We start from the raw sequence: 25,825 nt of genomic DNA on the forward strand, positions 1-25,825 counted from the left end.
AGAGGAAGAAAATGTGTTTGTGGGAAAATATGCTATTTTGGAGACCAAGGCCTAGCGCAGGAGTAGAGTTTACCATACATGGGGCAAAAAGAACAGAGAAAGATGCCTGGATCTGACCAGCAGCATTCATGGCCCACATTAAGGTCCCAGCTCTGCCACCAGCTGTGTGAATCTGGGCAAGTCGCTTGACCCCTCTGGGCTCGCAGAGAGGAGGGAAGGTACTGCCTGTTCTGACAGTTCTCACAGTTCCCACCCCACTGGCTGCGATTTACTGAGACATTCTACTGCAGTAACACTCGGAGTCCCCACCCCAGCCCCTGCTGAGCTCATGGTGAATACTTGGCTCTACCGGCTAGTCGATGGAACTCATTCTACAGAGTTATCCTCGCAGAGTGGACTGGGCCTCCAGTGTGTTCTGAATGGCCTCAGGCAGGGGACTCAATCTCCCGTGCTCCACACGCATCCCAAGCTAAATAGATACAAATGCCCCTTCAGTAGCAGCCCTTTCCTCCTGGACCAAAGAGGAAGCAAGGTACTAAATTCAGAAATGATGGGAATCCCCTGATCCCAAGGCTGTCTTCTAAAAGGAAAAACTGAACGGTTAAGAAAACACACACAATCTCGCCTTGCCTCGTCTATGAGGCTTTTCAACTCCACTCGCAAGCAGATTTCATCTCAGAGGTCTTATCCATGCCCTCCCGCCATGAACCAGAGGACTGACAGACAAAATGAAGGCACCTAGCACGGGTTGACTCAGACAGCTGAGTGACCAGGGAATGGCAGAAATGAGCCATGAAGCCATAAGGGAGGAAGGGATGTGCAAAGGGACTTGTCTAAGGTAGCCTGCTGGGGGAAGGGGGTGCTTACAGGAACTGCTGCAGAATTTCAGGGCCCGGTACAAGAGGGAAAGGCCCTGTTCAAAATCATGAAGTATTTCAAGACAGTGGGGTGCCTGGGTGGCTCAGTCAATTGAGCCCCCAACTCTTGATTTTAGCTCAGGTCATGATCTTGTGGTTTCCGAGTTCAAGCCCCACGTTGGGCTCTGCACTAACAGTGTGGAGCCTGCCTGGGGTTCTCTCTCTCCCTCTCTCATTGCCATTCTCCCACGTGTGTGCATGCCCTCTCTCTCTCTATCTCTCCCCCGACCCTCAAAATAAAAAAAAAAAAATTTAATACAGAAAAAACAAAAAGAATTTCAAGACAGTGACAGCAGACCACTACACCAAGTGTGGGGACCCTTGTGTGCACAGGGCCCCGTGTGTGGCCGCATGCTCCCAGAGCCAGTCCCAGTCCCTGGGACTGCTGCCCCCTTCCAACACGTTCAGATTCCGAAACCCCATTTCCACAAGTCCCTCTGAGCTCTCTGAGGGACGTGGATTTGAAAGCACTATAGGCAACACCCTCTTCTTTTCTCCTACAACACTGTGTTTGTTCAGCACTAGGGAGATTTAGCTGTGAGGTAACATCTCTCAGCTGCATGAAACCATCCCCAAAGGACCAAACGTGAAAGACGGAAGCCATGGTTGCCAACCAAGCTGGTTGTGCTCGGTTTTGCATGGAAGAGAAGTGAGCGATAATTGAGCGTTGACTCTGCCCCAGACACCGCATTAAGCACTTTTGCGCGGCATTGCTCATTTCCTTTGCTAAGGTGAATATTGAATTATATTTCCCCCCAATTTAATGCTTCAAGTTCAAGGATGACATTCCCAAGGTGGCCTATCCCCCAGTCTGATTTTTCTCCTTGTAAACATTCTGGCTCAGTCACTCAGCACCTGTGGGAGTGAATCAGAGAGAGAAGACCTCATATAAAAGCATTTAATTTCCAAATGGATCAGAAGGAAGCATAAATGTTAAGTTCAAGAAGAAAGCCGTTTGATTTTTCCCCCCACTTTTCCATGATAGAAAACAGCAGAAGCCAGGGTTAGGAAGCATTACCTTTCCCACCAAGCCGAGAGCTGAGAAAGGTTCCATGGCTTGGGGTGAACAGGGTGACAGGAGTTTCAATGAAGGCAGAGCTCAGCCTGGAGAAAGAACCAGAAAGAGGATGATCGCCATCTTGAATTCATCAAACCAAACAGATGGTGGGGGATTAAGAGTGACTCTTTAATGTGACCAAAAATGAGGAAAGCTTTCTCTAAATCACACTATTCATGAAACATATACACACTTATACACTAGATGAGGATGTGAAGGGTTTCTTTGAGCTCGAGTCATACCCTGTGAAACACACAGGAGAATTATAAAATGGGGATTGCTTGTAATCTAAAAAATGGCACTTCTCTGTTGAACAGAGTTTTGTTTTTGCTTTTTTTAATAAAAAAGTAGTGAGCTCAGGTGGAAGTATTTACAGCAACTAGGATATGGTATCCCTAATTCTTTTTTAAAACATAATATGCATTATATATAAGTAGAGAAAAAACTGACTACGCAATTGAGACAAAACGTAGACAAGTGGTGAGTCTGAGAAAAGAGTGTTCAGGAGTTCCTTGTTCTATGCTTACAACATTTCTACCAACTTGAAATTACAACAAAATTCGAAGTTCTAAGCAAACCAGCAAAAAGGCAACCCAATGACCTTTTTATGAAGTCTTGCCTCCAAAACAAAAATCTCCACACAGTCACTTAAATGCCAGTTCAAGACATATTTTCACGTGTGCATAAAGCGTTCACTGTGACGCAAATATAATGTAGGATTACGCAACAATCCACTGACCATAACTAGAGAAAGAAAAAGAAAATCTTGCTTTCTCTGCTAAAACATTGGAGCACTCACAGCCAAGACAGAGCACCCATGGGGACATTTACATCCCCAGAGGCCTGTGGGGCCAAAAGCAACCTTCTCCACGGGGTCTTTTGCGACCATCCTACTTAAAATTTCACAAGACAAGGAAAGAACTGCTCCTGGTGGGGCAATTCTGGGTGCTTCTCTTTTAATGCAGTCTAAACCCCCAAATCAGCAAACTTAATCAAAGAACCACAACTTAATAAAGTGACAGTCCTTCTATGAGGTAACTTCTATGAGTCTCCAATCTGCTCTTTGAATGACATCCATGGATATGGCCAGGGACATGGACACAGATATGGATGATGTAGGTGTAGATATAAATAATGCAGATGCACACATGGAGAGATGCACATGTACATGATATAGGTGTGCACGGACATGATGTAGGTGCAGACACACTTGATGTAGGTACAGGTGTAAGTGTGCACACACATGAAGATGACATAGACCTAGATGACGTAGGTGTAGATGTGGATGGAGGTGATGTAGATGGAGGTGTGGACGGTATACACGTAGATGGTGTAGACGTAAGTGTAGGGGTAGGCGGAGATGATGTAGATGTAGGGATAGGTGTAGGGGTAGATGTTACAGGTGTCAGTGTAAACGTAATGCTGTCGGTGCAGGTACAGATTACATGACACAGAAGCAGACGACACAGGTAATGTGGCATACATGTACAGGTGGATGGTGTGGCTGTGGATGCAGATGTAAGTGTAGGTGTCAGTACACCCAGATGACAGAGTCATGATGGAGACTGTAGGTGTCGGTGTAGATGATGCAGAGACAGAGACAGGGGAAGAGGAAGAGGAAGAGAGAGAGAGAGATAGGGATGGGGATGCAGATAGGGATAGGGGATAGGGAGAAAAACAGGGATAGGGATAATGTCACGGATAAGGATAGGGATAGGTGACTAGGACAGGAGATAAGGAGAGGGCATAAGGATAGGGGATAGGGACAGGAGATAGGGACAGGGATAGGGGATAGGGACAGGGAAACAGGATAGGGATAGGGGACAGGGGTAGGGACAGGGGTAGGGGATGGGGATAGAGGTAATTTCTCAGCTATCCTGAAGTTAATGGAGCTTAACTCACGGCTCCACTATGAACAAGACGAGCCAGTGCATTGACAGCCACATTACTGACGCGACCAGGTGACAAAAGCAATGACAGTAGCAGCACTAATAACACCAACACCTCCGAGCGCTTGTCGAGTGCCAGGCACTGCATTAGGCACCTCACCTGCAGCATCTCATTAAATACTCCCGGTCATCCCACCTGCTAAGACATCTATGTCCCCAGAGGCCTGTGGGGCCCAAAGCAACCTTCTCCATGGGGTCTTTTGCAACCACCCTACTTAAAATTTCAAACATTCCCACCATCGCCCCATTGCCGCTCCCCTCTCCCCCATCACAATTCACTCCCTAGTGCTTGTCATCTGTTACAAAGCCATCCATCAGCTGCCTCCCCAACTAGCATTCCAGCTCCACCAGGCCACGGGGTTGCGATTCCTCCCCTGCCACGCCTCTACCACCTGGAACCGTGCCTGGCACACAGGAAGCACCCAACGAGGACCTGTGAACTAAGCCAGCGGCTGGGACGGAGAGAGACGCACAGCCTCTGGGCCATGCCCGTCTGTGACCACACCTGTTGCCTTCGTTCTCAATGATCCGGTGGTACCGCTCCAGCTCGTTCTTCAGGGTCTGCTGGGCGACCACCAGCTGCCGGCAGTCATAGGAAGACCTCTCCAGGCTCCTCTCAGTCTCCTCAATCTCCTTCCGCAGGCTTTCAATCTGCTCGTTATAGAGCTGAATCTCGTCATCGTAACACTCGTGGGCATCTTTAATAGCCTGTTCCAGGGCCGCCGTCTGTGGGCAAAGACACAGCCGTAAGGAAACCCACCCCACCTCTCCCCAAGACACAGACGTCTCCGGGTGACAAACCCCGAAAATAAAAAGAAAACCCCTGTCTGTGGAATAAAATGTACAATTCAAATAAACTGTATCACTCACATTCTGAGTTAGCATAAACCTGGCTAAAAGATAAATAGAACTGCCCTGGGGCGCCTGGGTGGCTCAGTTGGTTGAGCGTCCAACTTCAGCTCAGGTCCTAAGCTCAGTTTTGTGAGTTCAAGTCCCACCTCGGGCTCTGTGCTGACGGCTCCGATCCTGGAGCCTGCTTCAGATTCTGTGTCTCCCTCTGTCTCTGCCCCTCCCCCACTCGCACTCTGTATGTATCTCTCTCAAAAATAAAGATTAAAAAAAAAATTTAAGATAAATAGAAAAAAGCACACATACTAAATAGACAAGATGCTATTTTCACTGAAATGATTAAGTTGGGGCGGGTGCATACTGACACAGCACAAGTCCAAATTGAGGTAGGAAAATAGAAATATGACAGAATATAAGGTGGCCTTATAGTCACTTTAAGAGCTCCCAACAATGAGCAAAGAGCAACATGTGTATTTATTTACAAGCTTAGTATGTGTGCAGTCGTGACTTTTACGATCGCATTTTCCCAAGTAGAAAAGAATTCACCGTGCCTTATCAGTCCTCAAAACAAAATGAAACAAACCAAACCAAAAAGCCACTTGTACCTAGAACATCCCAAAATTCACTGCACATTTGAACCACTGGAGGACGCTGTTAAGCTGCAGATCCCGACTCAGCAAGTTTGGGGGAGGCCAGAGGCTCTACAATTCTAACCAGTGCCCACGTGACGTTACTGGCCCTGTCTCTGGTCCACACAGTGAGTCGTGGGGGGGCTGGACAGGTATCTGAATTCAACTTCATGTATGTTTGCCACCAGGTATCTCACATGCAGCTGAATGTGCATATTGGACAAATCTAGAGAATGATTATTCCTAGGAGGACACCTGATTCCTCACTTTTTTTTTTAAAGTTTATTTATTTGGCGGGGGAGGAGGCAGAGAGAGAAGGAGATAGAATCCCAAGCAGGCTCCGCACTATCAGCACGAAGGCCAATGCAGGGCTTGAACCCACAAACCGTGAGAAAAATCAAGAGTTAGACACTTAACTCACTGAGCCACCCAGGTGCCCTTGATTCCTCACTTTACATACAGATGTCGCTTTAGAATAGTGAAGTTCCCTAAGTGATGACATTTGAAAACAGCTTACAAAGGTTTTCAACAATGTATCTACTGCATCAGGAAGGAAGGAAAGAAAAAAGGAAGGAGAGGAGAGGAGAGGAGAGGAGAGGAGAGGAGAGGAAAGGAAAGGAAAGGAAAGGAAAGGAAAGGAAAGGAAAGGAAAGGAAAGAGAGAAGGAGAGAAGGAGGGAAGCAGAGAGGGAAGGAGGAAAAGAAGGGGTACATATACTCAACACTTGGGAAGTCATCTGTCAGCTTATGTCATCCCCCTTGTCTGATACCTGTACCACCTCACTCATAGAGGAGTCCCAGCAGCAGTGTGACTCCACTCTCCTGACCAGACCTACAGAACCAGGGCTGGGCCTGATTCCGACAGGCCTATCACATGCTTCCTCCCTGTGGAATTTGGAAAGGGATCTCAGAAACAGCAGAGAGTAGGTGGCAGATTCATATAACCTTGGGGCCACCATTTTGGAGTGGCCATCTTTCATAACGTGCATGGAGAAACTGACAAAGGCAATTCTCCCGAGGGGCAGAGAAATGAAGCCTAAGGGCAAAGGCGAGCAGAGATGAGAGAGAAGAAAGAGAGGGAGTAAGCAGCTGCCTCAGATCCAAGTTCCTGGTTCCTGCCCCACACCCTGCTCTCAAATCTCATAAATGACCTTTTTATATCTTGCTCCTCTGGGGGAAAAAAGAGTATCTTCTCAGTAGAGAAACCCGGCAGACGCCACTTTAACCAAGTGATCCAAGTTACATCACCGGCAGGAAGACATGCCCACATGACACTCCCCTGATGAGACGCACTGAGGACACATCACTCCTGTGGATTCCAGCCACAAATGCATAGCCTCAGCCTAATCCTGAAAAAACATCGAGAAGCCCAAAAGGAGGGACATTCCAGAAAATAATTCCATCAAGGTCATCAAAGACAGAGAAAGGCAGGGACTATCCCAGATTGTGGAGACTAAGGAGACACAACACCTAAATTGCAAGTAGGATCCAGGACCGGAAAAAAATGTTGGTGGGGTATTTGTGAAGTGTTTGTCAAGTCTATTACCAGGATGGTATTGTCGTTAATTTCCTGACATGGTTCTGTGGTAGTGAAGGTGCTAACATTTGGGGAAGCTGGGTGAAGAGTCTGTGAGAAACCTGTGTGCTATTTTTGTAGCGTTTGAGAAGTCTAAAATTATTTCAAAAGAAAATCACAGCGCACCCTTTCCTGCTTAAGCTCCTGTGATCGAGTTTCTGTTCCTCGTTAAAAAAAAAAAAAAAAGATTTTAAATTCAGTTACCTGTCATGTCAAATACCAAGGCATACCACTAATTCCTGGTGCGGCCACATTTTCTTACCTATGCCAGGGTTCATACACTCTAGGAAATGCTTCCAGGAAATAAGGAATTTAAAAGATCCCCTTTGAAGCTTGAATCTCAGAGACAAGAAGCCATCCAGGAGTGGAAGAACCCTGAAGTCAGACGTTCTTTTCTACGGAGCAGTCCCGAGAACAAGCCTGGGGGACCTTGGCCACGCTGGGGCCCCGGCAGCACAGCTCGGAGCCTGGAGCCTGCTTCAGATTCTGTGTCTGTCTCCCTCTTTCTCTGCCCCTCCCCTGCAAGTGCACTCTCTCTCTCTCTCTCTCTCAAAAATAAACATTAAAAAAAATGTTTGAGGTGGGTTAACGGCCTCATATTCTATAAAAGCAGCCCTCATCTTTTAGAGGTACAGTTGAAATACTGCCAGATGAGATGGTCTGGTGTCAGGGATTGCTTCACAATCACATGGGGGTATGTGGAGTGCAGGTGATGAAGGAGGGACCATGTGTTGGAGGATGGGGGTACGGGCGCTCATGAGACTGTCCTCTCACTTTTGTATATGTTTGAAGTGTTCCAGAACAGAGTAAACATAAGCAAAGATTATGAGTGAAGCGAATCGACTGCCCCCTTTGGGTATGGGTTCCCCGGCCCAGGGTGGGGACAATGGTCTGTGCTGGCAACTTCTCACTGGGAACAAGTCATGAGCCTCACAGCAACCATATGGGCAGGGGCTGCTACTGCACCCACTTTACAGATGAGGAAACTGAGGCACACAGGCACAAAGTGACTTGCCAATAAGTACAGGATTCAGAGCCACCTGTGCAGGGTCTGAGACACTTCCTGAAACCATGGGCCTCCCTGTGTCAGCCTCCTCCCAGCTGCAGGTGAGCAGTACACGTGTGTGCGCACACACACACACACACACACACACACACACACACGTGCACTCACTCCAGGCCCTTGGAAAACCCCCTATTCCCACACATCAACAGGCAAGCAACACCAGCGTGTTCTCACTGAAGACCTGGGGGGAGACTGAGGGTGATCCACGCACAGACCCCTCCCTCCGTCCCTGAGCACCTTCACTTAGCCAACTTCTAAATGGTAAATGGGATGGCAAAGCGTTGTCACGAACTAGGAAATTAGAAACTAGAAAAATGTCACCTGTAACCTTTGAACCTTACAGGGCAAGCATGATTTTTTGTGTATCTCACGAGCTGGTGGTTTGCTGTTGGGGGTGGGTGAGTGGGTGGGTGATGGCTGTCCTCTGATGGAATTTGCGGGAGGGATACCTGCCCTGGGAGGTATCAGAAGAGGGGTGTTCAAGAAAAATAGTAAGAGCCCCACTTTCACTGCCTTAAAGGGGGCTAAAGAGACATCTCTGATGTGAACCACCTTGGCACCAACTTGGCTGCCTGAGAATGAGATGCGGACGCTCCTCCTTAGAGCCCACAGCCCAGTGTGGGGAGGTGGCTCGGTCACGGAGACATGCCCAGGGCATCACAAAGTACAGGGAGGCCCTCAGGTGCTGGAAGATGTCAGAGAAGGCCAGTCCTGGGTACTGAAGAAGAGAAGGTGCTTCCAGAAAGAGGAGACGTGATGAGCCAAGGGGCAGGTGCCAGAAACCACAGGAGGGTGAGGAGAAGAAGAGAGAGCATCTCACGCCCAGCCCAGGGCTTCTTGGGAGGGGAGTAGCTGCATGGAGACTGGAGAGCGAGGCAGGTGGAAGGTGTGGGCCGTGCTGCAACCCGAACTTCATCCTGAGCAAGAGTGACTGCTGTGTTTCTCCATGGACCGTTTAGGTCGTCTGTGAGCTGCTGCAGGCAGGAGCTACATCATGCTCTGATCGGTATTTGCTGAACCTCACATGGAACTTGGCAGTCACGGATGAACGAAGGAGTCAGCGTTCAAGCACAGCTGTGGGGCTTGCTTTTGCACAGCATGGGTCAATGGGACCCTGACAGTGCCTCACAGTGAGCCCCATCTGGACGGGTGACCTCCTGCTTCGGTCCTCTTAGGCCCCCAGATTCCGTTGGGTCCAAGGTCTTTTTAAAAAAGGAAACAGATTCCTTTTTCTCCACATCCTCACAAACACTGGTTGTTTCCTGTGTTTTTGATTTTAGCCATTCTGATACGTGTAAGGTGATACCTCATCGTGGTTTTGACTTGCATTTCCCTGCTGATGAGTGATATGGAGCATCTCTTCATGGGTCTGTTGGTCATCTGTATGTCTTCTTTGGAGAAGTGTCCCTTCAGGTCCTCTGCCCATGTTTAATTGGGTTAGTTGTTTTTTGGTGTTGAGTTGTGTAAGTTCTTTATATATTTTGGATATTGACCCATTATTGGATATGTCATTTGCAAATATCTCCTCCCATTCAGTAGATGAATGGATGGAGAAGATGTATGTGGTATATACATATACAATGGAATACCATTCAGGCCATAAAAAAAAAAGAGGTCATGCCATTTGCAACAACATGGATGCACTAAAGGGTATAATGTTAAGTGAAATAAATCAGAGAAAAACAAATACCATATGATTTCACTCACATGTGGAATTTAAGGAACAAAGTAAGTGGACAAACAAAGAAAAAAACAGACAAAGAAAACAGAGTCTTAAATACAGAGAACAACCTGCTGGTCACCAGAGCGGAGGGGGCAGAGAAGAAGGGTGAAACAGATAAAGGGGATTAAAAGTACACTTATCTTAATGAGCACTGACACATAGAATTGTTGAATCACTACATTGTACTCGTGAAATTAACATAACACTGTATACTAATTTACTTCAATTAAAAAAAAAGAAAAACAATTTAAGAAGGAAATGGAAGAAATCAAGTGTCCTTCACGGATTACATGCTGTCTTCCCAAAATCTACCACTAGATGGTGCTAGGCAACTTTAATGAGAAATGATACTCGGGAGGTTCACTCTTTCCAAGTAATACATGACTCTTTCCATGTCCCTGCCTCAGAAACTCTCAGTGAAATGTAATTTAGGGAGCCAGAAGTGCCTGTCCCTTTTCTTCCACCTCTAGGAAGCGCCATCCCAGTGATCTCATGCATGGACTATGTTTGGCTTCAAAGAAGGGGCTGCCAGCTCTGAGGGTGCTGTTTCTTCCATCCTTTGGATTAGTGTTTTGTTTGTTTTTTAATGTTTATTTATTTTTGAGGAGACAGCGCATGAGAGGGGAGGGGCAGAGAAAGAGGGAAAGAGACAGACAGAATCTGAAGCAGGCTCTAGGCTCTGAGCTGTCAGCACAGAGTTCGTGGGCTTGAAGCCACGAACTGTGAGATCATGTCCTGAGCTGAAGTCGGACACTTAACCGACTAAGCCACCCAAGTACCCCTGGACGCGGGTTCTTAAACTTGAGCCTGCAAAACCACCTGGAGGGCTTGTTAAAACAGAGATTGCTGGGCCCCACCCCAAAGTTCCTGACTCAGTAGGTCTGGGCCGGGCCGGGCCTGTGAATGTGCATTTCTGACAAGTTCCCAGGTGATGCTGATGTTGTTGGTTTAGGGACCTCACCCTGAGGACCATGCTATGGAGGGCTCTGGAAGCATCAGTAGCTCCAACCACAGGCAGAACCATATGCCTTGGTTGTGCCAGGTTGGAGCCCTCAGGCTACAAGGAGTTCTCCTTGCCCCACCCCTCTCCCCGGTCCCTAGTCAGCATTGGCACTACTGAGGGGCTAAGCCACCAAATCTCCCTTAGAGCACTCAGCTTAGCTACTCTATTGGGCAGTCACTAAAACCTTTCAAAATCAACAAAAAGCCAGCCATGAACGAGTCCTGAATAGGATGTGAAAGCCCCAAGCCAAGGACTAAGGTAGGCCAGATGTAGAACATTCTGACCCAACCTAGGGCCCACCCCTATAGCAGTGTTCTCAAAGTGTGGTTCCTAGACCAGAAGCATCATTAGCTGGAAGTCTAGAAATGCAAATTCTTGGGCCATATCCCAGAACGAGTCAGAAACTCTTGGGTGGGCCCAGCCACATCTGTGTTTTAATTAGTGCTAATTAGGCAGACTTTGGTCCCCATGACCTTTGCCCCTTAGCTTTCCGCCCATGAATATGTTAGGTTACATGGCAAAAGGGACTTTGCAGATGTGATTAAGGCTCTTAATCAGTGGACTTAAAAAAAATAGGGAGATTATTACAGATTATTCCTGATCACATGAGCCCTTAAAAGCACAAGTCAGAGAGATTAGATGCCTGAGAAAGATTCCATGCACTGTTGCTGGATTTGAGGATGGCCATAAGCCAAGGCATGTGTGTGGCTTCTAGAATAATTCCTGGCCAACAGCCAGCAAGAAATAGGGTCCTCAATCCCACCTGCACACAGAATTGAATTCTGCCAACAACTTGATTGAGACTGGAAGATTCTCCACCAAGAGCCTTCAGATAAGGAGGCCGGCCGACAACTTTGTATCAGCCTTGTGAGACCCAGAGCAGAAAAACCAACCAAGCCCACCCAGCCTTCTAACTTATGGAAGTGCGAGACAAGGGACTACTGTTTCAAGCCCTTGCGTGTTTAGTAATTCCTTACAGCAGCGAGAGAAAACACAACTTGTGTTGCATTAGACCCACTGCTAGTTGTATTTAATATAAGCACATGTATTATTATATAGAAAATGATTTGGTAATATTTTGATAACTGGTTCAATATAATTGGTTTTCTTTTAATTATATGTTCTTTATTTTTATTATATGCCTTTAACATTTTTCTGAGAAGTGGACCATGGACTTTGCCAGACTGCTGGGGGGTGGGGCAGGGCACAGAAAAAGTGAAGATCCCCGATTTAGAGAGACAACAATGTCAGAGCAAGACCTATAAGCCTTCCTGCAGCAACTATGGGAGGGGACACGTGGCCAAGCAGACAGATTTATTTCACGTCCTCAGAAACTAGGTTGATCCTTCATGAAATGTCTTACTTTTACATTCAATAAATACATATATGTACACAGAGACAGAAACCTTTTTGCCCGGGAACAGGAATTTACCACATCAGCTGGGCTCTTTCATTTTCTCAGTATCTAGGGCAGGGTTTTCAACTTTGTCACCAGGCCCACTTGAAGAGCCACATTTAACACCACAAACCATACACATCATACAAACGTGTGTGTGCATGTGTGTGTGTGCATTTGAGCAAATATATATATGTAAATGTGGAAACATATATATTTAAAACACAGGTTTCACAAAGCAAATCCCACTGTTACATGCCATGTACTCTGTTATTTCTTATTCTATCTTAGTCTAGTGTTGTCAATTTCTTCTTTATTAATGCCACTCAATTCTGCTGAAGTCATATTACAACCCAATAATACATTGTAAACAGTGGTTTGGAAAACACCAGTCTCTAGGACCAGTGGGCTTGCATCCACTTCTCCAATCTCTCATTCACACACGTGCATGCCTATATACACACATATATACATAAACACGTGCACACGTACGTTCATACAAAGTCGTACATATATACACATATATGAATATAGACATATATATAGTACACAACATGCACACACATATACACATACACACATGTATATCTACACACATAAACACATATACATACATGTATGTGCACACACACACATTCACTCACTCTCACTCCATTCTTCCAGGGCCTCAGAGGAAGCCACAAATTACCAAGTCACCAAAATGGTGCATCTGGTCCCCAACCCATGGTTTGTCATGAAAGGATGAGTTTTAAGGGCAGTACTTGATTTCTCGAGCTGTGATTTTTACCTCGGGAGATAATCACCAGACCCTGGTTTGCTTTCAGTGGCCCCTGAGAGTTGCTGCATACTGACAGTGTGTGGTGGGGCAGAAATGAAGATTCTGGAACTCAATGGTCCCCTCATAAAACTCCGGGCAGATCTGGAGGGCACTGAATACCTAAAAAAGCACCAGATCTGTGTGGCGTTAACTTTTTTTGATTTTGCAGACATTGGATAGAGACAGAGTAACATATAACATATAAATGTTCCAGGTTTCCTAAATAGTCCAAAACTTTTTCTTCTCTTGTCCCTTCATGTGTACTTGTCAAACCAAATGTCCATTTATTTTTTGATTTAGGAATGTAGTTGCACAGTATATGAAGGTTTAGTATTCTAACCCAATGTCTCCCATTACAACGGGATAGTAATGAGAGAAAGCAAACTGGAAGGAATCAGGGGGGTGAACCACGAAGCTCACTAACCAAGAAGGAAGGCCACAGAAACAGGAGGGCATTCTTCCTGTGACTTTAGTTTTCAGATTAAGCTTTGCCAAAAAAAAGGGGGGGGAGGGGTAGAAATGGGAGCTTTATACGAATGAATCCTGAGGGGAGGCAAACACTGACATGACCACCCTTTCCCACGCCTGTAATCAAATTCCAAAGGGGAGATTTTAGGTCATGAAAAGAGAAACAGGAAGCATAGATTGGGAGGATAGAAATCCCAATATGTGTCCATCTCTTCTTATTTTTAAGGATAAGGTTAAAGCAGGCAAAACGGATCAATTGTGCAGGAGTCAGGACAGCCTTACCCTTGGTGGGGAGTGGTGGTGACTCAAAGTGGGCACAAGGGGAACCCCTGAGGGGCCTGGGAATAGCATGAACCACGGTTCCCGTTTGCCCAGGACTTGGCCAGTCCGGGCATTGAAAGTCCTGCATCCTGGGAAATCCTCACTTAAAGCAGGATAGCGGGTCACGCTACTCAGGATGGCCTGTTTCTGGCTCTGAGCACTGGATACACAGGCATGTGACACTCGTGAGAATTCCCTCAGATGGATACTTGTACACTTTTCTGCATGCACGTGACACCTGAATAAAATGTGTTGTAGAACCCTATTGACATGTGTGGTGGGAATGCCTAATGGCGAGCAGTGGACATGAGAGTGTGACACCCTACCTGGGCCTGCAGCTCGGCTCTCTGTGCCTGCAGGAGGGACACTACCTCCCGGCCCTCCTCCAGCTGGCTCTGCAGGACAGCGGCTTCTCGTTCCGTCAGGAGCTTCTCCTGCACAAAGAAAGCCAGACTCAGCACTCCCATGCACTTGATGTGTGAGCAAATCCGGAGGGAAAAGGGTATCCCTCCCACCCCACCCAAATTCATGTGCTCAGTCCCTGACCCCCAATGCAATGGTGTTAGGAATTAGAGCCTTGAGGAGGTGATTAGATCTAGATGAGGTCATGAGGATGGGGCCCTCATGGTGGGATTAGTGTCCTTATAGGAAAAGGAAGAGACACCAGAGTGCTCTCTCTTTCCAAGATGCACCAAGAAAAGACCATGTGAGGACACAGCAAGAAGGCAGCTGTCTACAAACCAGGAAGCAGGCCCTCATCAAGAACTGAATCTGGGAGCACCTGGGTGGCTCAGTTGGTTAAATGTCTGATTCTTGATTTTAGCTCAGGTCGTGATCTCATGGTTCGTGAGTTCGAGCCCCGAGGCAGGCTCTGAGCTAACTGTGTGGAGCCTGCTTGGGATCTGTTTCTCTCTCCCTGCCCCTCCCCTGCTCTCTCTGTCTCTCTCCCAAAATACAAATAAAGTTAAAAAAAGAAAAAAAGAACTGAATCTGCCAGCAGCCTGATCTTGGACTTTCAGCCTCCAGAAGCATGAGAAACAAATGTCTGTTGTGTGAGCTGCCCCATCTGTGCTGCTTGTTACAGCAGCCTGAGCTAAGACAGGCCCCCAGTGGCCGCCCTTAGTTAATGCCTTTCCACTTTGTCTTCAGCGTCTGAACCATAAATGCTACGAGACCCACATTTCAGACTGCGTGTGCCATACACTGGCTAAAAGATTCCGGACAAGGCGCTTCCTCCTCCGCAAAAGGGAAGCTGGGGATGCAGACTCTCGTAGGGCTCTGTTGTCTGTCCCTGAGCCCAGGGAGAAGGGGAAACCAGAGACCTAACTGCAGACGGCCCTCCTCAGCTGTGTGCTTACTCCAGGGCTGGTGTGCTCCTGTGTTTCTCGGTGCACGGAGGCATGCTTTCTCTCAGTCTATCTCTGTGTCTCTTTACCTGTGTCTCTCAGTCGGTTTCTGTATCTCTGTCCTCTTTGTTTCTCTGTTTCAGTCCCCACCTCCCTGCCTCAAAGACGCAGACGAAGGGGTAGTGGGGGCAGAGGGGGACTCAGACTCTGAGCACCAGTGTGTGGAAGATATGCATCTATGCCACACTTTGCAAATTCTAGGCCTGCGGCCTGGAGATAGAGGCAGACAAGGTGCAAATACATTGCACCACCTCCCTGCCAGGGGCCTGCCTGCTTGTCTGGCCCTGTCTCTCCTCACTGCCCAGCTCCCACTCATCATACACCCCTGCTCCCTCCAACCCACAGCAGGAGTGTCTCACGCACAATAGACCCTTGGATATTCACTGAAGAGGAAGAAAGACAGCCTGGCTGCTGGCAGCTGGCACTAACTGCCAGGCTGTGGTGCTCCCTACTTACAAACTTATAGAAGATGCCCCCTCCCCACATCTGAAGATGTCACACTGGGACCATGGCGGAATGAGAAAGAAACAAGACTGTCCTGTGTCTAGGCACCCACAAAAATGACCAAACGTTTCCCGCCCCCACCCCCCCAACCTCCTGCCCCACTAACAAGCGATGCTGCTTGATTACCAAGTATACCCTCCTAGGTACAAATTATCAGGATACTCAGTCATAGGACCAGCCCTCTCCTGAGGGCATCCAACCCAGAGCAGAGCCCTGCTTAGCTGATCCCTCCCCTCGAATTACCCACTACAGGCCTCGATCCTCTCACACATCCCTCCTCCTCTGAGACACCCTGCAAGTTCCCAGGGGACACACTCCTTTGCTGCAGTGAATAATACACCCGGCTTTATTTGACCATAGGTGCGTCCTCGGTGGCCTCTAGCTAGAGGGCACTGACATTATGCTTTACTGACACATTAACCATTGACCTGCTATCCTAGGGAACGACACTAATTATAGCCTCATTTTGCAAAGGTGACTTAACACATTTTTTAGGTAACAAGAGTCGGTCAGACAAACCTGAAAGGGACCATCTATCTCACATATAGAATTTTTAGGCTAAGAGTAATAAAGAATGTGGTACTTTCTAAATCTGTGCTTCTCCATCTGTAATGTTAATCTTTGGGGGGTCTCGCTAAAGGAAGATTCTTACTCAGGGGGGTCTGCACTCGGGCTGGAGATTCTGCATTTCTGACCAGCTTCCAGATGAGGCAAAGATCACTGACGATCACTGATGCTCTCAGACTGTCCAGACAGTCTCTATATTCTTACAACTCGGAAGAATTTTGTTACAAGAATACAGATGCATGATTTAAAAAGTGTGTTTGGTGTAAAAGAGCTTTGAACTGGGGGCGGGGGGGGGCGGGGAGGAGCGGGGGGGGCATGACTTTGCACAATATAAATAAGGTATCTGGAAAGAAACCTCTGACAAAAAAAAAAAAAAAATTAAGGCTTCAAGAGAAGCTATTTTAGGTCCTTCTAGAAGCCTCAGTTATATCAACTATGGAGAGCAGTCACCTGAAATGGTCACTGATGAGTGATGTGGACAAGAATATCCCCATGGAGGCCAAAACAAGCAAGTTTCCTACCTCACAGATGTTATTTGGCAGAGTTTTAAAGTGTCTTCTGGGGCACCTGGGTGGCTCAGTCAATTAAGCATCCAACTCTTGATTTCGGCTCAGGTCATGACCTCATGTTTGTTGATGAGATCGAGCCCTGTGTCGGGCTTCACATAGCTCAGGGCCTGCTTGGAATTCTCTCTCTCTCTCTTTCTCTCTCTCTCTGTCCCTTCTCCTCCCCCTCCCCCTTCCCTGTTACCCACCCTCCTACCACTCCCACCCTCCTGTGCCCTCCCTCTCTCTCAAAAATAAATAAACATTTTAAAAAAATAAAGTGTCTTCCAAAGGAAGCTTTGGGATTTCTTTGGCTTTGCTATAAAGAAATATTAAGTTAAAACAAAAAGACCCAAGCAGCCAGCTCCCCTGGCCCACAAGTTTGGAGCTTGTCTACACGCTGCCCTGGGAGTTTCTAAATGACTGAGGCAGGGTTCCACCTTCCAGGCAGCTGATTAATTGACTTGGGGTGTGGTCTGGACAGACTTCCAGGTGATTCCAAATGTCAGTGGGTATGAGCACCACTGTCCTAAGTTGTCCTTGCAGAATAACAGAATCTCACCAGTTGACCAGTTCCCCAAACCTTGTTAACAACCTACCACAACCTCTGGAGAAAGGGCACCATGACATTTTTGTTTTAATCTGCATTATTGTCAGTTTATTTTTACATGTCTCGTGTTATGCATCAAAAAATCCACTAAACCACATTAGGAAAACACGACGTCAACAGCAGAGAGCTCAGTGAAGGAATGTGGAACATTCTATCAGAAATGAGGGGGCACCTGGGTGGCTCAGTCGGTTTTAAGCATCAGACTTTGGCTCAGGTCGTGATCTCACAGCTTATGAGTTTGAGCTCCATGTTAGGCTCTGTGCTGACAGGTCAGGGCCTGGAGGCTGCTTCGTTTTCTGTGTCTCCCTCCCCCACTCTCTCTCTCTCTCTCTCCCTCTTTCTCGCTCTTTCAAAACTAAATATTTAAAAACTTTTTTTAAAAAGTGGGGCACTGGGTGGCTCAGTCAGTTAAGCATGCAACTTCAGTCCAGGTCATGATCTCACGGTTCGTGGGTTCGAGCCCCGCATCAGGCTCTGTGCTGACAGCTCAGAGCCTGGAGCCTGCTTGGGATTCTGTGTCTCCCTCTTTCTCTGCCCCTCCCCCGGTCATGCTCTGTCTCTCTCTCTCAAAAATAAGAAAATATTAAATTTTTTTAAATAAAATAAATTTAAAAAATTTTTAAAAATGTTTTTACATCCAAATTCACATTAAAAAAAATCAGCCTCTGTAATCTCTATTTTTTTTCCACAGTAGTTTTCATTCCACAAACTTACATAATCATTAACAGAGGCCAACCTTGAAAATACAGCCACGTACTGTCTGGGTCTCTCTGTATTCAAAATTTACGGTCAAATTGATAAGGAGAATAAGAAAAGAAAACACTTTTTTTAAATGGGCAAAAGACTGGATCAGATACCACAAAAAAGATACATGGATGGCAAATAAGCCACGAAAAGAGGCTCAACATCATTAGTCACTGGGGGATGCAGTTAAAACCACAGTGAGACACACAACACACCTGTTAGATGAGCAAAAAGCACAAACAGAATAAAAACCTGACATCCCCAGTGCTGGCAAGGATGCAAAACAACAGAAACGCTCACACACTCATTGTTGATGGGCTGCAACCATGCAAACCGCCTTGGGAAACAGTCTGGCAGTTTCTTACCAACTACGCAAGGAAGAACAGCCTGAAATTCTCAAGAGGAAATGCCTAAGACAATGGTCAGGGACACAGTCTGTGTCCTCAGATGCCTAAATTGTTCCCAGTCTGAGTGAAAGCAGGGAAGGGTAAACCTCAAAGGCGAACGCTGAGCGAGAGTGTGACCAGTGAACGCGGCTCGGCGCCCAGTCGGACCTGACCTGAAGCCTTACCTGAGTCTCTGCTAAACTAGGCCGTTGGGGGCGTAGGCGCCCTCCCCAGGTATGCTCTCCCTGCAGCCTGGGCTCTGATTCTTACCTCCCTCATCCCACTTGTAATGGCAGATGCTTGAGGGGTGGTCTGGACAATCTGCTGCAGGATGGTGACATAGGTCTGAATTTCCAGAAGATTCTGTTGGGGGAAGGAAAGCATTCTCATTAAAACTTGGGCTCCTTGAGATCTTGCCTCCAGGACCAGGTGACCCCAGGGATGAATGCTTTCACATGTTCACCGTCACAGACAGGACAGACCACGACCCGTGCAGTGGACACTTCACACTCCCTTTAATCTTCACAAGAACAAGAAGACAAATAAAGAGGCTTGTTGATCTCGCCATTTCCCCTCCATTACATGGATGCTTTTGCTGCTGGTCTACCTAGAGCCCAGGATGGCAAAACTACAAGAGAAAGCAGAGGTGGGGGCAGAGAGACCCTGCAGGGTACAAAGGACTCTTTCTGACCCCAGAACAGGGCAGTGCTTCCAAGGATGGTCCCAGACGAAATCACTTACTAGCTGTGTGTGGCCTCAGGTAAGCAATTTAAACCTCCCAAAATTCAGGTTCTTCCATATAGGAGGACTAACGATCTGGAGGGGGGTCCTGATCCCCCTTCCCAGCAGAAAGAACACCTGTGCCCAGCTCCGTGCACGAGGGCCGATGGCACGGTGCAGAGAACTGCCCTCCTCCAGAAAATGGCCATCTTGTCCAGGAAGCAATGCCCCCCAATCCCACCTCACCCCCACCCCAGACCAATGACTCTCTGGCACAGGAGGACAAAAGGCCAACCCTCTTGCCTCAAAGTGGGACCAACCTTGTGGAGTGAGCGATTCATGTTGCAGAGCCCCCCGTGGGATCAAGCTGGACCAGACTCCAGCTAATCCCACACCTTTGCTCAGCTCCTACCCCTGTGCCCCTGTTCCCCCTCCTCTCCTCCTGAGAGCTCACCACTAATACAGCAATCGCACGAAAATCACCACTTGGGCTCTCCTCGTAGACAGCCCACCCTAAGACACTATCTCAGGAGGCTGCTGTTGGGACCAACGAGATAATGCACAAAAACTTCACAGTGTGAGCTCTTATTATTATCATTGTTCTAAACAGCCTCGAAGTGGTGGGGGGAGGAAACAGGCCAGGCCTGGTAGAAAAGCAGAGGAACACCATAGGGAGGGGGAGGCCTTCAGTATGAGTAACGGGGCCTCCCATTGTGCTGAGACAGGTCCACACTGAGGCAGGAAGAGAGTCTAACACTACTCAGCACTCACCAGGCTCCAGGCTGTACCAGGTGTCTCACCTATACTACCACACTGCATCAGTTTCCCCAGAAGCAGAAAGACATGGAATGTTGTGTCCCTCCAAACGTCACATATTGAAGCCCCAACCCCCAGTGGGATGGGGTTTGGAGGTGGGGCCTTTGGGAAATAACTAGATTTAGATGTGGTCATGAGGATGGGGCCCCAGGACAGGATTAGTGCCCTTATAAGAAGTGACACCAAAGAGCCAGGGGCACCTGGGTGGCTCGGTCAGTTGAGCATCCAACTTCGGCTCAGGTCATGATCTCACGGTCTGTGAGTTCAAGCCCTGTGTGGGGCTCTGTGCTGACAGTTCAGAGCCTGGAGCCTGTTTTGGATTCTGTGTTTCCCTCTCTCTCTGCTCCTCCCCTGCTCACTCTCTCTCTCTCTCTCTCTCTCTCTCTCTCTCTCTCTCTCAAAAATAAATAAACATTAAAAAAAGATTTAAAAAAATTCAAAGAGCTGACATCAGGAAAAGCCCAGGTGAGCACACAGTGATAGGGGGACATCTGCAAGCGAAGAAGAGGGCCCTCACCAGAACCTGGGAATGCTGGCTGGCACCCTGCTTTCAGTGTGCTGGCTTCTAGAATGGTAAGAAATGAATCTCTGTTGTGTATAAAGCCAACCAGTTGGTGGTACTTTGTTATAGCACCCTGAGTCGGCTCAGATACAGGCCCCGAAAGAAGGGTCTGAGTGCAAACAGTTCATTTGGGTGAAGATGCCAGGAAACATTATTGGAGGGAGAAGTGAGACAGGAAAGGCAAGGCAGCCAATAAGAATGTTACCAGGTAAGTTACCCCTATGGGCGCCTGGCGCTCAGGCCAGCCGGGGATCCTGGGAGTCGAGCAGAACAGCAGGTAAGAGGGAGCTGGGGTAAGAATCCAACAATGTGCATCCGTCACTGGCTGAAGCTGCTCCCAGGGCATTAGTTCCCCAACACCTGCCATGAGGCACAGCCACCCTCCACTGCCTGGCGATCGTCCGGAGGCCCAGCGGCAGATACTGGCAGGTGGAGGGAGGCCACAGCCCACTGGAGAGGTCAGCCCCCAGGACCACGGCCAGGCTCACAGGTCTGCTACACTCAGTTAACCACACAGCTGTGCAGAAGGAGTCTGGCATCCGCATTTTGAAGATGAAGCAGCACAGAGTGGGGACGGCACTCGCCCATGGTTACGCAGCTCCAGGATTTGATCTTTCCATTACACTAAAGCCCCCCAAAGTCAGGCCTGTGAGCAGCTAGCAGAGGCGGGAGGCAGAGAGGAATGCTTCCTGAGAGGAAGCTCCTGAATGCCATGTGTTCCCTCAACTAACTGGCTTAGAGGCAGGGCTAATAAATAGCTACATCGCATTTTCTGTATTTCTGCGTTTTTTGAGCCGAAACAACGGACAGGTCCTAGCTTACTCGAGATGGATCTATGTACGATCACTTTGTAATGTACGAAACGGACATCAGTTCCCTCCCCTCAACACACACATTACTGCCTCCTCCTCTACGTATGTCTGGCTCCCTGAGTGCCATCCAGCAACCAACCCATCGCCCCCTTGGTTCAGGAGCAATCCACACAAAAGTAACCCACGATAGCAGGCTCATGTTTCAGCCACGAGTGCCCTGGACTTGTCTGGCCAAACCCAAACCAGGTTATCTGAGGGACAGGCTTCGGAAGGGTCACAGTTACCTTTTTGTACCTGTCCTTTGCTGCACTGATATCATCCTGCAGAAACTGGGCTTCGATCTGAAGGCGAAGGTTATGCAGTAAGGCTTCATCAGCTTCCTGCAATGAGAAAGGGAGCCACACGTGGAGGCAGGGATACATGGGTGTGAAATTGGCCGGGCATATGAGCACATGGACCTCCTGGGGTCTTATTAAAACACAGATTCCTGTTCTGTAGGTCTGGAAGAGTGTCTAAGATTCCACATTTCCAATAAGGCATTGGGTGAGCCCATTGATTCTGGTCAAGAACGGCAGTTATCAACAGAGATTGAGTTTCTTACCCCCAAAGGGACATTTAGTAATATCTGGAAACATTTTCAATTGTGACCACTTGGGCGGTGGGGTGTGACTATGGGCATCTAGTAGGTAGAGGCCAGGAGTGCTGCACAATATCTTACAATACACGCCCCACATGGCAAAGAATTCTCCAGCCCAAAATGTCAATAGTGTCAGGGTTGCGAAGATTTTCCCTAAAAGATCAGGGAGAAAATTAGCATATGTTTACATACCAACAGCCTTAAAATTTAAGTTACAGCTATATCTGTTCTATATCTCAGCATCAGTAAGTTGAGTTTCTAAGACTGAGAAAGAATTTTCCGTTAACGATGAAACCTTCGTTTTAATAGTTTTCTCCCAAGTACTGCTGACACTTACTCTGACACGATGTTTCTTTAATACAATATGCATATTTTTTAGAATGATTGCTGTGGTGAATGCTGTTTATTCCTTTAAAGTGGGAAGTGACATGTATGACACAAGGCTGAGTGTCCTCATCAAACATTGTGATAGTTCACCGACTTTTATCTCATTGATCTTGTTTGGATGAACCAAATAGGTTGGATTACTATACTCTTTTTTTTTTAATGTTTATTTATTTTTGAGAGAGACAGACAGAATGCGAGTAGGTTAGGGGCAGAGAGAGAAGGAGACACAGAATCCAAAGCAGGCTCCAGGCTCTGAGCTATCAGCACAGAGCCCAACGCAGGGCTCGAACTCACGAGCTGTGATATCATGACCTGAGCCGAAATCAGATGCTCAACTGACTGAGCCACCCAGGTGCCCCAGATTACTGTGCTTCTTTTTTTTAAATTTTTTTTTTAATTTATTTTTGAGACAGAGCACAAGTTGGGGAGGGTCAGAGAGAGGGAGACACAGAATCTGAAGCAGGCTTCAGGCTCTGAGCTGTCAGCACAGAGTCCGATGTGGGGCTCGAACTCACAGACTGTGAGATCATGACCTGAGCTCAAGTCGGATGCTCAACCAACTGAGCCACCCAGGCGCCCCTTACTGTGCTCTTAATAGGACAATGCTGTGATGGCTAGAACTGCCTTAATGCTACCGCAGTCCAGTGTAATATTACAGGTGAGTGTCCCTTGGGTCCAGCACGCTATTATAGGTGAGCATTGCTTGGGTTCCTCAAGACTGTCACTTTCCTGAGACCCCCCCTGCAATGTCAACTGCCAATACCTGAGGCCTTGCCAAGGGAATTTTTACTGACTTATTAATGACTTGTTAAAAAGCATGAATGGTAGCAATCGGCTTTCATTAACAAAGGCAGATAAGTGGTTGGCTAACATATTTAAAACACTGTCCAACCTCGTGTGAACAGAGTTACAACAGTCAGCATATGCAAGAGCCCAGGTATTTTGAGACAAATCCCACTTTTGCACAAATAGGGTTTAGATTCCAGGGAGGCCTTTGGCCTGCATTCCTCAGAAACGCACTTGATTCCTTCATCACTCCTATAAAAGATGACTATAGGAAGATTTTGATTGTTGGAGGCTAACAATAAAGATATCAGGTTTCTGACTCCAAAGGATCACCTGCTTTGAATGAGCTTTTCACGCAAAGTGCTGTGTCAGCAAGTGCCACATGGGAGAGCTGGGACTTCGTGAGACTAGAAAACAGGCTGTATGGAAAATGTTTAATTAAGAAATACGTGCCCGGGGCGCCTGGGTGGCTCAGTCGGTTAAGCCTCTGACTTCGGCTCAGGTCATGATCTCACAGCTTCGTGAGTTCAAGCCCCATGTTGGGTCTGTGCTGACAGTTCGAAGCCTGGAGCCTGTTTCAGATTCTGTGTCTCCCTCTCTCTGCCCCTCCCCTGCTAACGCTCACTCTCTCTCTCTCAAAAATGAAATAAACATAAAAAAGAAGAAGGAAAAAAAAGAAATATGTGCCTGTGTGAATTTGGTCTGAAACTTGAGCAAAATTGTAGGGGAGCAGTTAATCCCCACCCAACTCGAACTTCTGAGGGTATTTTATCTACCAAAAATAACTTTGAGTTTCTCTTAAAAGAACTTCTTCAGAGTTCTACAAAATCAACTGGGTCAGTTGGCAAACATCAGAAATGCATCTTAAAGCATTCCTGTTTGCATAGGGTTTATGCAAGTAAAAATGAAATAAGCTATCCTAATACAGCACTGTCCAAGTCTCAGGCATAATTTTAAAAATTTCTGGCAGCTACATGGAATAAAATAAAAAGAAATGGGTGAAAGTAATTTTAGTAATATATTTTATTACACCCAATATACCCCGCATATTGTCTTTTCATCATGTAAACGCTTTTTTTTTTTAAGTTTATTTATTTTGAGAGAGAGAGAAAGCATGTATGCATGAGCAGAGGAGGGGCAGAGAGGGAGAGAGGGAATCCCAAGCAGACTCCACGCTGTGAGCACAGACTCCAATGTGGGGCTCGATCCCATGAACTGTGAGATCATGACCTGAGCCAAAATCACGAGTCGGACACTTAACCAACTAAGCTACCCAGGCACCACTGTAATCAATATTTAAAAGTTATTAATGAGATATTTTACATCCTTTTTTTTTTTCAGGCAAGGTCTTTGAAACCTGGCTTATATTTTACACTTACAACACACTGTGATTTGAACTCCCTGTGTTTCAATCACTCCCCAGCATACGTGGCTGGTGGTTCCTGAGCTGGACAACGCAGCTCTACAGGATTAATTTTAGGCACAAAGGAGAATCTCATTCTTCCTCAGTATCTCCTCCAGGTTTCTGCCTGGGGGGAGAATGTCCCCAGTGTCTTTCCTCTAATTTCCAGTTACTAAATCCTTCCCTTGGAAGAATCTGAAGTCCCTCTATGGGTACCAGGGAGGCCAACACTGAGCAAGCAGGCAGGGAACCCTCAGACAGAAGGAGGGAAGGACCCCAGCCTAGAGCTGGCTCCCTGCCCACTGCCCCTAGACTCCTCTGCTTTCCCCAAGGCTCCTCTCACTCTTTGGCCCTGGAGCTGGCCTCCGCTGCCCACTGGCAGACACAACAGCATAGGGGAAAATCGTACCCTTTGGGAGACCCACACAGGGTCTGAAGTCTTTTTTTTCCTAATCAGAAGTAAAAGAATGAACCAAATTACAAGACAAGAATGCATGTTCCCAGGTACAGGGCTCTGAACTCTGAATGGTCTGAACTAAATTCATATGCAATCTAACTATGGGTGTTCACTTTCTGGGCTCATTCTTTTGATTAATGAATTGATCTGATCGTTCACTGACTTTTGATGAGCTCTGTCCTCAGGACTTAACGATGGGCCCTCAAATCCTGTGTCCCAGGGACAGTAACGAATATGCCCTTATACAATCGAGGTATTAATTCCCCAGGGCAAGTGGGCAGGTCCCTTGGAGGCCCTGGTGACTGGCTCTCTGAACTACCCAGAATTATCACCTGAGCCTAGCGAAGCCCCTCTGAGAGAGAAAGCGTGGGACAAAGAAAGCCTGGGTGACTGTCCAGCAATGGGAAAGGGCTAAGGAACCAGACAGAGCCAGGATAACTTACAGACACCAAAGGGAAGGCAGCCGGGGCTCAAGAAAGACAGAAAGCAGGACAGTCCCAGGAATCTAAACAGCAGGAGGTAATGGCTCCGCCCTCAGGATGACCCAACTGCCAATGAATTCATCTCTGTGTCTCTCCAGTTCTGGGAGAGGGCTGTGATGGGTCACAAGACCACCATCTTGACTGATCGTCCTAATAGGACCACAATGATGGGAAGGACGATCAAAGTGTTTGGGGATGCAGCTGTACCCCCTTCAGGAGCAGGGGTTTGCTG

At 47.4% G+C, this 25,825-nt stretch overlaps 1 protein-coding gene across 6 annotated transcripts in view; it reads right to left on the reverse strand.

The window, feature by feature from the left end:
* Window positions 1-25,825, reverse strand: part of BFSP1 (beaded filament structural protein 1) — a 70,498-nt gene that overhangs the window by 1,208 nt on the left and 43,465 nt on the right. For all 6 annotated transcript variants that reach the window (XM_043602938.1, XM_043602939.1, XM_043602940.1 and 3 more), the window contains 5 exons: window positions 21,727-21,822; window positions 18,803-18,895; window positions 14,097-14,204; window positions 4,429-4,649; window positions 1,936-2,021 (listed from right to left, as the gene is read on the reverse strand). In XM_043602938.1, coding sequence (XP_043458873.1) covers window positions 1,936-2,021; window positions 4,429-4,649; window positions 14,097-14,204; window positions 18,803-18,895; window positions 21,727-21,822 — 604 coding nt within the window. The remainder of the gene's footprint in view (window positions 1-1,935; window positions 2,022-4,428; window positions 4,650-14,096; window positions 14,205-18,802; window positions 18,896-21,726; window positions 21,823-25,825) is intronic.

This window comes from Prionailurus bengalensis, chromosome A3, assembly GCF_016509475.1.
Source record: "Prionailurus bengalensis isolate Pbe53 chromosome A3, Fcat_Pben_1.1_paternal_pri, whole genome shotgun sequence".
In the NCBI taxonomy this organism is placed as follows: Eukaryota; Metazoa; Chordata; class Mammalia; order Carnivora; family Felidae; genus Prionailurus; species Prionailurus bengalensis.